This window comes from Podarcis vaucheri, assembly GCF_965113315.1.
Source record: "Podarcis vaucheri genome assembly, chromosome: 13".
Lineage (NCBI taxonomy): Eukaryota > Metazoa > Chordata > Lepidosauria > Squamata > Lacertidae > Podarcis > Podarcis vaucheri.
Genome location: NC_138751.1, coordinates 11,115,053 through 11,127,413, shown reverse-complemented (window position 1 = coordinate 11,127,413; position 12,361 = coordinate 11,115,053). Strand labels below are relative to the sequence as shown.

At 45.4% G+C, this 12,361-nt stretch overlaps 2 protein-coding genes and 1 pseudogene across 3 annotated transcripts; 2 read left to right on the top strand and 1 right to left on the bottom strand.

The window, feature by feature from the left end:
- Window positions 1–1,541: 1,541 nt before the first annotated feature.
- Window positions 1,542–2,189, bottom strand: LOC309516969 (histone H2A-IV). Its single transcript, XM_082195933.1, has one exon. It carries the CDS (start codon window positions 2,053–2,055, stop codon window positions 1,666–1,668), a length of 390 nt encoding a protein of 129 aa, XP_082052059.1. The 5' UTR covers window positions 2,056–2,189; the 3' UTR covers window positions 1,542–1,665.
- A 115-nt stretch (window positions 2,190–2,304) lies between these two features.
- LOC309516970 (histone H2B 7 pseudogene) lies at window positions 2,305–3,019 on the top strand (annotated as a pseudogene). The gene has a single exon. The product of its transcript is annotated as a histone H2B 7 pseudogene (transcript).
- Window positions 3,020–6,360: 3,341 nt separating this feature from the next.
- Window positions 6,361–6,883, top strand: LOC309516108 (histone H4; the record flags this gene model as incomplete). The annotated part of the gene is made up of 1 exon (XM_082194584.1): window positions 6,361–6,883. One exon carries the CDS (start codon window positions 6,361–6,363, stop codon window positions 6,670–6,672), a length of 312 nt encoding a protein of 103 aa, XP_082050710.1. The 3' UTR covers window positions 6,673–6,883.
- Window positions 6,884–12,361: the final 5,478 nt, after the last annotated feature.

The window sequence follows — 12,361 nt, the reverse complement described above, 5'->3', positions numbered from 1 at the left end:
CGAGTCATGTGGGCAGCATGACTAAACCACTTCTGGCGCAATGGGACACCAGGACGGGAACCAGAGCACACGGAAACGCCGTTTTCCTTCCTGCCGCAGCTATACCTATTTATCTACTTGCACTGGTATACTTTTGAACTGCTAGGTTGGCTGAAGGAATCAATTCTCTTGTGCTTTGGTTCTGCTTTCGGGTTTCCCACAGGCATCTGATTGGCCACTGGGAGAACAGGATGTTGAGGTAGGTGGGTTATGGAACTCTGCCCTAAACTGCTTTATCTTGCAACATCAGCATGCATATCTCTTGATTTAATTCTTTTGTATGCAGATTTCCTTATCTGCTTTGTGTACATGCTTTGATATCACACCTGTTATTCCAAGCTGAACACATTCTGAATGCTTGGCTTGGCTGTTCCTATTTTAAATGGGTTCCACTTAATTTTACATGGGTGGGTGTATTAGGCTAATACAGCTTTATCATAATTTACAGAGATTTAATGCTTTCATAACATGGTCCAAGAAGCAGGTTTTCTTCCTATATTCATGTGGGGAATTTGGAATCTGGAGTACTAGCAAATTCCACCAGTCCTAGTCAGCGTAATCAAATAGGAACAACACTGCAGATATTAAGAAGCAAAAAGCACATACTTTAATTCCCTCCTCCTGAACAGTAGAGGAAACAGGGAAGAACGTTTGCAAAAATTGTTTTCTACTTTCAACACATGCAGGAAGAAGTTTGGTTTTACACAAGTGTTACCATTTCTTAGTGTGTATAGGAGGAGGGCGGGAAAAAGCAGGGGGAACCTCACACACTATCATAAAGAATTAAGAAAAAGCATTGCCGAAACCCGGGATCGAACCAGGGACCTTTAGATCTTCAGTCTAACGCTCTCCCAACTGAGCTATTTCGGCACGTGCGTTACAATGCCTGAGCCCCTCCATCAGAAATAAAAACATGCTGAGCTACAATACACCACGTATTTCTGTCTTTATGGACTGCAGGGGAGATGGTTGCTACATTGTACTATTACCGCATTTACACATTGTTGTGCTACATTGTTACGCTATCGGTCTGCATTTTATTGTTACCTTATTCTAACCACACTTGTATCCAGAGAACTCCGGAGGATTAAAAAGAGTATTGTTGCGTATATAGCCATCTAAGAGCCCAGAAACTTCAGCCAAGAGGGAAACTCGGGAGACAGCAATGTCAAGTTATCTGGGTGTAAGCCTAGTAGAAAACAGAGGCTGGCTTCCAGGTTAAAAGTGCGCGAAGGGTTTCACAGCAAGCCAGACTTACACAAACTTCACATCTGGGGAAAGTTAAGATACTTAAATGATACCCTGCCGGATAAGCCTCATGTTAGATCCGTGCTGCGATTGCCGTTTCACCCCGGAAGATACCCACTGTGACACTGAAATAATGCGGGAGAAAGTATTTGAAGCTCTGGCGATACTAGATATTGTTGCAGGAACTGGCGCAAAGCATAAGACCCTTAAGTTACGTCTCTAACTGGTAATACAAATTCCTTATTACGAATTCATTTTGCCAGAAAACATACATGTAATCAAATCAGCTCTTTTCTGGATATTGTGGGTGGCTCTTAAAAGAGCCTTTTTTGTCTGTTTTGAAATGTCGCCGACGTCTCCTAAAAATCCTACAAGAATTTACTTGGCCTTCGCTTTATGGCTCTCGGTTTTCTTGGGAAGAAGCACAGCCTGGATGTTAGGCAACACTCCTCCTTGAGCGATAGTGACTTTGCCCAGAAGTTTGTTCAGCTCCTCGTCGTTGCGGATGGCGAGCTGCAAGTGGCGAGGGATGATCCTGGTCTTCTTGTTGTCCCGGGCAGCGTTGCCGGCCAACTCTAGGATCTCAGCAGTCAGGTACTCCAGCACAGCAGCCAAGTAGACGGGCGCTCCGGCTCCGACGCGCTCTGCGTAGTTCCCTTTCCGCAGAAGACGGTGCACACGACCCACGGGGAACTGCAGTCCGGCACGAGAAGAGCGAGTCTTCGCCTTGGCCCGAGCCTTGCCTCCTTGCTTGCCGCGTCCAGACATGATACCAACTTCTAAAGTAGAACAACAACTCGAGATGAGAAACCGGAAAAGTAAGTCGCAACATGGCGATTCTGGCCCTTTTATACCCTCCCTGAGACTCAGCCTCGGCAATTTCGATTGGCTGAACGCTGAAAGCCACCACAGCGTCCAATGAAAGCGCGGCTTCTCATTGTGCCCAATGAAAACGCCGAGGTCTCACGTCACCCATTGTGATGATTGGTTGGTTTCCAGAAAACCTTTTGTGCGCGTTGTGCTTGCTTAATCAGGGCGTCGAAAGGAGCCAATAGGAAAGCGGGAGGATTGTGCGCCGAACCGCGGGGGACGGTGAATAAATAGGCGTGCAGCGAAGACTTTGCTAGCATTTCTTTTTTCACACATATTGTCAGTTGGTCGCAGTTTTCAACGTAGCAGGATGCCGGAACCAGCCAAATCCGTGCCTGTTCCGAAGAAGGGCTCCAAGAAGGCCATCACCAAGACCCAGAAGAAGGGCGACAAGAAGCGCAAGAAGAGCCGCAAGGAGAGCTACTCCATCTACGTCTACAAGGTGCTCAAGCAAGTCCACCCCGACACGGGCATTTCGTCCAAGGCCATGAGCATCATGAACTCCTTCGTCAACGACATCTTCGAGCGCATCGCGGCCGAGGCTTCCCGCCTGGCGCACTACAACAAGCGCTCCACCATCACCTCCCGGGAGATCCAGACCGCCGTCAGGCTCCTGCTGCCCGGAGAGCTCGCCAAGCACGCCGTCTCCGAGGGCACCAAGGCCGTCACCAAGTACACCAGCTCCAAGTAATTCCTTATTCTTGGCACAGCAGCTTTTGTAAACCAACCAACGGCTCTTTTCAGAGCCACCCACTTTCTCTGCAAAAGAGCTAAATTTGCTAGGAAAACTGCGCGTGAGCTTTATGTAAGAGGCTTTACTTGTGTGTTAACTGTCTTTTGGAAATAAATGCTGGTTAGTTTACGTTATGTGTTATGAGATACTCCTAAAGCTAAGCTTGTGCTTTTGAGTCTTCGCCTGCAAATGAGGGGAGAAGCTCTGTTTCGGTAGGGAGAGGACTTCTATTGCTCAGATGGGACACATTCACCTTACCTTAGATGCAGTTATTTAATTTCATTAATTGCTATTACCTTTAAGTCGTGGCACAGTTCTTATCACTTGTGAATTAAACAAAAGAGCACATAAATATATATCCCTTCACCTAATGCTTTAATGGCCTGAAGCTCCCACCTGAAAAGTTTACACTCTTGGACAGATGAATTTTTAGAATCCATCTGGCAAGTTATTTCTTCCTTTCTCTACTTCTCTTACCCGTCTCAATGCATTTTTCTTCTATTCGTTTTTTCCCCTCCCTCCCCATTTTATAGAAGTCCTTTTCAGTCTCCACTAGATTTCTCAACTTGGCCTGTGTTTCCTATGTCTCTTAAAGTCAAAAAGCTCATACTGTTTTGAGTGCTCCAGAAATTAACTCCCTTTCCTCAGCTGTCTCCAAATCTCCAATTATTGAAATCACCAGCTTGTTTCCATCTCGCCTTCATTCTCTCCTTCCAAAGTCTGCTACACAGAAATGTGTTTAGTGGTATGTTTGGCCAATAAGGCAGATGTTTCACAGAAACATTTCTCTATTGTTGTGGGGAGGCAGTTCCCAACCAGTCTTCTGAGTAGGGTTACAGCTGTTCTTATTTCAAATTCCTTTTCAATCAGTAACGTTTTGTGTAAAGTTGCATTTGTTTGGGGAGCCAAGTTCTAGTGTGCACCTAGGTCTCAAAATATTCTGAAAGGGGACATCAGGGCTGCATGTTAAATTTGCAGACTTTTCTGGGAGTACTAGCAATCAGCAATAACTGATTGGAACACCTGAAGTCTGATTAGATTCCGGTCCCTGCTGGTAACCCATCGATTCAATAATCATGTGCAGTAGTACTTACTCTTTATTTACGTACAATCTTTTAACTTGGGTCACTCAAAGAAAACTTCTGCATACTGTCTGAAGTGGGGATCACATTGGTTGCAGGAAGGTATATGAAAGATTCGCAGGGAACTATTAAAGGTTAGTTGGAAAAGTTGAAATAAACTGAGTTCAAATCACAGCTCAGCTAACCAAGGTGACCAAGGGCCAGCCACAGTCAACTTTACGTACCTCACAGGCTTGTTGTGAAGATAAAAATGGGGAGGGAGAGAACTACATTGAGCTTCTGGCTGGAAAGGTGGGATATAAACATAATATAAGAGTATGTGTAATAGTGCTTTAATGAAAAGCATTTCACAGAAGCAACTTCGCAACTTCTTTGCCACCTCTTAATGCAGGGGTCAACAAGCTTTTTCAGCCATGGGTCGGTCCATTGTCCCTCAGACCATGTGGCGGGCAGGACTATTTTGAGGGGGGAAATGAACGAATTCCTATGCCCCACAAATAACCCAGAGATGCATTTTAAATAAAAGGACACATTCTACTCATGTGAAAACACTCTGATTCCTGTACTGTCCGCAGGCTGGATTTAAAAGGCGATTGGCCGGATCTGGTCCCCGGGCCTTAGGTTGCCTACCCCTGTCTTAATGTAACATAGGTTTGCTAAACAACTGTAGATTGTACACTGGTTATCCATGTTGCTGTATTCACAGGAGCAAAGGCAGGCAAGCAGCATGAGGAGCTTCAACTCATGCTAATGTGACCATCCTATAGGAACATGGAAAGAGCTTGTTGGGTCAGGCCAATGGCCTATCTAGCACAGCATCCTGTGATCACAGTGGCCAACCAGATGCCTGTGGTAAACCAGCAAGCAGAAGCTGAGCATGAGCACTCTCCTCTCCTGCAGTTTCCAACAACTTGTATTCAGAAGCATTTGTATATACAAAAGAATCTGTTTCAAACACTGCATATTTATGGTCCCCCAGTACTTTTTTTCTTTGGATCATCCAGGGTCTCTGAATCTACAAAATATCTTGGTTCAGCCCCTTTTGACACAATCTGTGATAAAGTGCCTGGGTATTATCTGAACATAGACTGTTCAGCAACCTCTTTTGTGTTAAAGAGGTTGTTAAGCTGACAACACTGTGTTGAATTGATGTTACACTACCTGAAGAAACCAGGCTGCAAGATATCTCAACAATTGGGTGCAGTTTTGCAGCACCTGTGATGCCCTGCTGTCCATCTGAATAGCTGGCCTCAAGTGAATATACCGAAGATGTATAATGAAAGTGTTTTGTCCACAGCTCCACTCATTAGGCCTTTTCAACACATCTTCATTAAACTTTGATAAGTGTTGAGGATCACAAAAGTTACCTGAGATCTCTAGGTTTAAGTGGTCTCCTATTCTGCTGTGTATAATGAAAAGGCTACAGCATCGGTGCTTCTGTTGGCTAGGTGAATAAACAGCTACAGGAAGCCTGCTAGAAAATAAAAATGGGCAAATCCATGGATGTAGCATTTGCACACACAAAAAAAACTTTTTGTGCGTCTGTCAAGATCTTTCCTGTTCACCCTCCCTTTACAAATATGGAGTGTATTCTCCCCCACCCCTTTTGTATGGGCACAATAGACTGCAGGCAGTCTTCACTTTCTATGAAAAATATCAAGAAGTTGGGTAGCATGATGGAGGAAGGAAAATAACAATAAATGTTAGTGTCTTGGAATCTTAGCCACTGTTCTTTCCTGGACATAGCACAGTACTGGTACATAGCTAGGAAGGCTGGCTATGTTCATCCTTACTTTTTAAGCATCTCAGTTGGAAAGATTTTTGGAACCCCCACATTCCAGAACAATTTGGGGTGCAATTATATATACACACTTGGGAGTAAGCCCTGTTGTACTCAGTGGAATTTACTTCTGAGTGGACAGTGCTTATAGTTGCCCTATTGATTTTTCATAGCTGTGTAGCTTGTGATATATACATAATTAGGTTGGGCTTCATTTTATAATTGGTTATTATTTGTTCCTGGTTGAATTCTGCGTACATACATACTGCCATCAGCTGCTTTCAGCTATTCTGTCATAGCAGCACAGAAATATATATATAACGCGAATGATATCTTACCGCCACGAAAACGCTAAAGCGGGAAGACTGTGAAGGCGCCAACAACAATTTCAAATTGAAATGACAACGAGGGCGCCGATTGGCTGGTTTGAAACTACCCAAACCTCTTCTCATTGGATAGAACCAAACTTGCCCGCCAAGGTTTTTTTCCCTGGGAATGGAGCGGGAGGCTCCGCCTCTTAGTTTTCATTCTGGTCGGATGACATTGTATATAAACCGTCTTGGAGAGCGGCAGAATATTATTTGGTTGGTGCTGTAGTATTTGTGAAGATGTCAGGACGTGGAAAGGGCGGTAAGGGGTTGGGGAAAGGAGGCGCTAAAAGGCACCGCAAAGTTCTCCGCGACAACATCCAGGGCATTACCAAGCCCGCCATCCGCCGCCTCGCTCGCCGCGGAGGAGTCAAGCGCATCTCTGGGCTCATTTACGAGGAGACCCGCGGCGTCCTCAAGGTCTTCCTCGAGAACGTTATCCGCGACGCCGTCACCTACACCGAGCACGCCAAGAGGAAGACTGTCACCGCCATGGACGTGGTGTACGCTCTCAAGCGCCAGGGCCGCACTCTGTACGGCTTCGGCGGCTAAGGCTCCTCCGCTTCCCCAGACCAAAACATCAACAAAAGGCCCTTTTCAGGGCCACCCACCTTTTCCGGAAAAGAGCCAGTCGCTGTCTTTGATCTAATACAAATTCAATAAATCGAGCAGTTTCAAAAATAAATGTGGAGGGGAGGAAACTCTTAGAACATGCTGACCAGGGGAGTTTTATTTGCCACCTTAGAAGCCTAATAAAATAACTGGCCACCATTCATATAAAAATAATTGGCCTCTATTCCTGCGTAGTGTCTTATTCCCTTTAAATGCTTTGCATTAGGAGCTCTCTTAGTCTCATTGGGTCAAAGCAGCTGTTCTTGATTGCCAAGTGACTACTTTAAAATAAACTATTGGTCAAAAGAATGCAGTACGCTCTTGTTTGCAGAACTGATGGCTTCGCTTAAGAAAAGAAAAAAATACGTCATCCTTTATATACTGACAATACACGCCGTGTCGCGTGCAGCAGAGTGGCGCAGCGGAAGCGTGCTGGGCCCATAACCCAGAGGTCGATGGATCGAAACCATCCTCTGCTAATATTTTTTTTTTAATTTTCCTTTCTTTTACAATCACTTTTTTTTTAAGTGCATAAATCAATGTATTTGGGTTCCTTCCTAAAATGCTTTCCTGGGAGTCAGTCCTTCTGTACTCCAGCGAGACTTCTGAGTAGATTTGCATAAGAACAATAAAAACGCTGCTATAAGTCAACGAAGCAAGAAATTAACGACGGGCTTTATTTTCTTCCTGATTTCCTGCAAAGTTCCACCGAGGAAGCCTCCACCCTCAGCTCCCCATAACTTTATTGCAGCGCCTATTTTATTTTAAATAAAAATAGGGAGCGACATTAGCGGTAGGAGAAAACGTGTTTGTACAAATAAATAGAAATAAATTAGCAGAGGATGGTTTCGATCCATCGACCTCTGGGTTATGGGCCCAGCACGCTTCCGCTGCGCCACTCTGCTGCACGTGGATTGGTCTGTATTGTCACTATATAAAGGATGAAGTCTCTCCCTGAGTTCTCCAAAAGCGCAACGAAGTAACTTCAGGACCTTACTTTCGGGAGAGGAAGTCCTGCATGAAGTGGCAGGTTAAAATCGTCAAGCCTAAACCCTGATGCTTCCTACTTTACAATCCTACCTGTGTGTGATTCAATGGGTTTTATCTTCAAAAAAGAATTTCTATCTATATAAAGACACAGGGGGACAGTGGTGTAGCGTGGGGGGTGCAGGGGGGGCCGGTCGCACCGGGCGCAACATCTGGGGGTTAGGGTTAGGGGGCGCAAATCTACGGGTTAGGGGGCGCAAATCCACGGGTTAGGGGGCGCAAATTACTTGTCTTGCCCCGGGTGCTGACAACGCACGCTACGCCACTGCAGGGGGATACATACCTGCCCGGGAGCAAGTCCCGTTCAAGTCAGTATGACTTTTACATCTGAGATAGACGTGCAGGATTGCGCCGTCCGTCTCAGGCCCTGGCGACTCAGCTAATTCTGTGTTAATTTTAATCAAGGGGTAGGGGAAGGAAAATGAAATCATCCTTTATGAAAAGGTGATGTGTAGTAAAAAAAACCACACAGAAATGCTGGTTATTTTCTCTTGCCTTGGTTTGTGTAAAATATAAGCGATGCATTTTGTAAATAAACTTGTTATCTGTGTTCGTATGTTATCTTTCAAGGTGCCTCCTTAGGGGCAAATACTTTTCATGTTCTGCACGCACGTCTGATTTTACTTTTTATTTTTATTTTTGTTCCTAGTAAACAGGATGGCTTATTTCTAGCATCGGGGGCCCTGCAACATTTGATCCCACTTTGAGTCAGTCACTTCCAAGGTTGTTGTTTCTTTTTGTTTTTGTTTTTAAAAAGAAGATCTGTACATGATTACCTTGCAGTAAGCAGATGGATGGCTTGTATGTGGTTCATGAAAACTTTGCTGCAGAGCACCTATTTTCTGTTTGTGGAGCAGGAGGTTGATTTGGGATGGGGGACGATTGCAGTCCCGCAATAAATTCACAAATGAATTGGCATTCTTTATAAATACACAAACGACTGAAAACTGAACTGCTCTCCTGTCCTGCCCTGCCTCAAATATCAAATATGCTATTCTACTTACTAGATAGACAGTAGGTGTGGGGGGACTTTTTGTTAGTATCCCAACACTTTTAGCCCATCACATGTTGCTGAACTATAACTCCCATCGGCTGCAGCAAACCTGGCCAATGGCCAGGGGTGGTGGGAGCTGTAGTTCAGCAGCATTAGGAGGTCCAAAAATGCCTCCCTCCTGCTCTATAGCTTTCCCCAACCTACTGGCCTCCAATGCTTGGTACTACAACTCCCACCAGCTAGTGTCAGAATGCAGGAGTGCTAGTCCAAAGCATTTAGAGGGTACCAGGTTGGAGACGGTGGATCCGCTACACTAAAAACAAAAAAGCAAGAGTTTTAAGGCACCTTCAGTCCCAATGTTGTTATGCAAGAAGCTTCTTGTTGACCACAATCTGGTTTATTTCATTGCATACACCGGGTCTGGGATACTTTTGATTCCCAAGATGCTGCTGAGATACAACTCTCATCATGCCTAGTCCTTAGCCAGGCTTGCGAGGGATGATCAGAGTTGCATTTCGGCTACATCAGCTACATCTACTCTTCCTAATGGTGATTCCCAGCATGTGGTGTTCAAAGGTATATTGTCTCCAACAGCAAAGGTGGATCATAGCACTCATGGCTGGTAGTGGTATTCTCCATGGTAGTCTTATTGTGCCGATCATTAATCTCTATGGAGGACATGACGTCATGCCAAAGAACCATCTAGTCCAGGCCAGCGGTGTTCTTATAGTGGTCCATCAGCTGAGGGATGCCTAGATGGAGCCTGGGAGAGACATGACAGTTGTCTTCAAATATCTGAAGGAGCGTCTCTACCCCCATCGTTCTACCCAGACTCTGAGATCCAGTGCCGAGGGCCTTCTGGTGGTTCCCTCACTGCGAGAAGCCAAGTTACAGGGAACCAGGCAGAGGGCCTTCTTGGTAGTGGCACCCGCCCTGTGGAACACCCTCCCACCAGATGTCAAAGAGAACAACTACTACCAGACTTTTAGAAGACATCTGAAGGCAGCCCTGTTTAGGGAAGCTTTTAATGTTTGATGCATTACTGTATTTTAATATTTTGTTGGAAGCCGCCCAGAGTGGCTGGGAAAGCCCAGCCAGATGGTGGGGTATAAATAATAAATTATTATTATTATTATTATTATTATTTGACAGGCTGTCACACACAATATGAGGAAGCTTGTGCCCTACACGGGGCAGGCTGGCATAGATAACCAGCCTCATATAGCCAACATTCTTAAGTATAATTAATGCACATGAGGGTTAAAACCATAGAGTAAGATGCCTGGCCAGGCTTAGCTCACCTTGGGAATCAGTAGGTAATCAAGCCTTTTCCACCTTGTTTACCTGATGAACTCAGCACGTGAAGAGGTCTCAGCTGGTTGCGCCAGCTTAGCTGTATAGCTCTAACAAGCCCCTCCCGAGTTCCTATACCAATAATTTAGAAATTTTCATCACTTTGCAACTAAGCTCAGTTTGACTGCTTGTGCAACTTTTCTGACTAATGTATGGTCTTGACCTTTGAAGAGTTTGTAAGAGTTCTAGGGGTTTTGGAAACTCCCTAGAAGCAGATTTTGGCTGTCCATCAGGGAAGGCGAAAGTTCCTTTGACTTGCCTTGAAAGGTGAGGGGCTCTCCTTCACATATAACTTTTAAAGCGGAGGTTTAAGCACCATCTCTCACGAAGGAGTCATATCCTGCAATTTGTAGGATTCCTGCACTGAACAGAAAGCTGGACTGTAAGTTCCATCTCTGACTTTAAAACCCTATGGAAACCAACCCTCAGAAATAGTGCTATTATCCATGCACATGTATGCCATGTAAGAGCTAGTGTGGTGTAGTGGTTAGAGTGCTGGACTAGGAGCTGGGAGACCAGGGTTCAAATCTGTGCTCAGCCACGAAGCTCACTGACCTTGGGCCAGTCACTGTCTCTTAGCCTAAGCTACTTCACAGGGCTTTTCGTGAGGATAAAATGCAGAAGGGGGAAAGCCATGGATGGCACGTTGAGCTCCTTGAAGGAAAGGTGGGATGTAAATAAAACAGACCAAGGAGAGACAGCTCTGGATAAATTCCAGAGTTATTAAGACCCTTACTCAGAGTACATGCCCGTCTGCTTTGAAGCCTCCACCTTTAATCTCCTGGTTCATTCTCAGCTGGGGCCCTGTGCTTTTAATGTGACAGAAACTCACCTGGTGAAATGTTCCCGGGGTGAAGATGCCATGATGGGTGGCAGAAACTTCACCTGTTGCATTTTTAACCCGGGCACAAAAGCCCTGCCTGAAAGAAGGGGGTCCCTTCCCAGTGAACGGCTATTAGCATCTCAAGATTTCTTCTCCACCACCATCCCTCTGTAGGTAATGTAAGGGGTCAGAATCCAACACGTCTGCCATGAAATTGCCGAGAACCTGGGGCTGTTGCAAAGAATAAGGTTCTTTGCAGGTGGTTGTCGTTAGACAGAAGCAGAAAGCATGAATGAATTACTGGGTTACTGCAACATGCTCGAAGAGGGGCTTTCCTTAAGTGCAGAATGCTGCAGCACAATTGCTAACAAGGGTGAAGCCTGGTCTGCAGAGAACTCCTGTGTTCAGAGATCTGTACTGGCTGCCAATTTGCTTCCTGGTCAAATTCAGGGTGTTAATATTAGATTATAAAGCCATTTACTTATTTACAACACCTACAAGATCACAGGTTTTCTTTCTGACATCTGCTGAAAACATTCTGCAAGCCTACCCAGGTGCTTTGAAAGTTGAAGTAATTTTAATCTGTTTTAGTAGTTTAACTTTTTAAAGTTTCAAAGTAGGGTTGGTGATTTTCCATTCCAGCTGATAATAGGAACTTTGTGATTAATGACACGTTTCCTTTTGTGTCCTGAATTGTAAACTTTGGGGCAAGGACTGTATTATTGAGCTCTTCGAGCTGTCCGGAAGAATATTCTTGGCTGAATAAAGAGGTAATAGGTAAAGGCAAAGGGACCCCTGACCATTAGGTCCAGTCGCGGACGACTCTGGGGTTGCGGCGCTCATCTCGCTTTATTGGCCGAGGGAGCCGGCGTAAAGCTTCCGGGTCATGTGGCCAGCATGACTAGGCCGCTTCTGGCAAACCAGAGCAGTGCACGGAAACTCCGTTTACCTTCCTGCCAGAGCGGTACCTATTTATCTACTTGCACTTTGACATGCTTTCGAACTGCTAGGTTGGCAGGAGCAGGGAACGAACAACAGGAGCTTACCCCGTTGCGGGGATTCGAACTGTTGACCTTCTGATCGGCAAGTCCTAGGCTCTGTGGTTTAACCCACGGCGCCACCCGCATCACTATAAAGAGGTAATACTGCCCCCATAAATAAATGTGGGGCGAGATGTAGCAAAAGCCATGTGGGCTCAGACAAACCATACAATTTGAGAGTCTTGCGTTCTGCAGTAGCCTGGCAGATGCCTCTCAGGAAGCTTACGAAGCAGGGCATGATAGCAACAGCCCTCCCCAACTGCTGCTCCAGTTATGCCGCTAGTACTTGGGAGATAGACTGCTTCTGATCATGGAAGTTTCATTTGGCAATGGTGGCTAACAGCCACCACTGACCCTCCTCTGCCACACAAT

What these genes read in the sequence shown, in the direction of transcription:
- LOC309516969 (XM_082195933.1), bottom strand. Translation starts at nt 2,055, where the DNA reads ATGTCTGGACGCGGCAAGCAAGGAGGCAAGGCTCGGGCCAAGGCGAAG.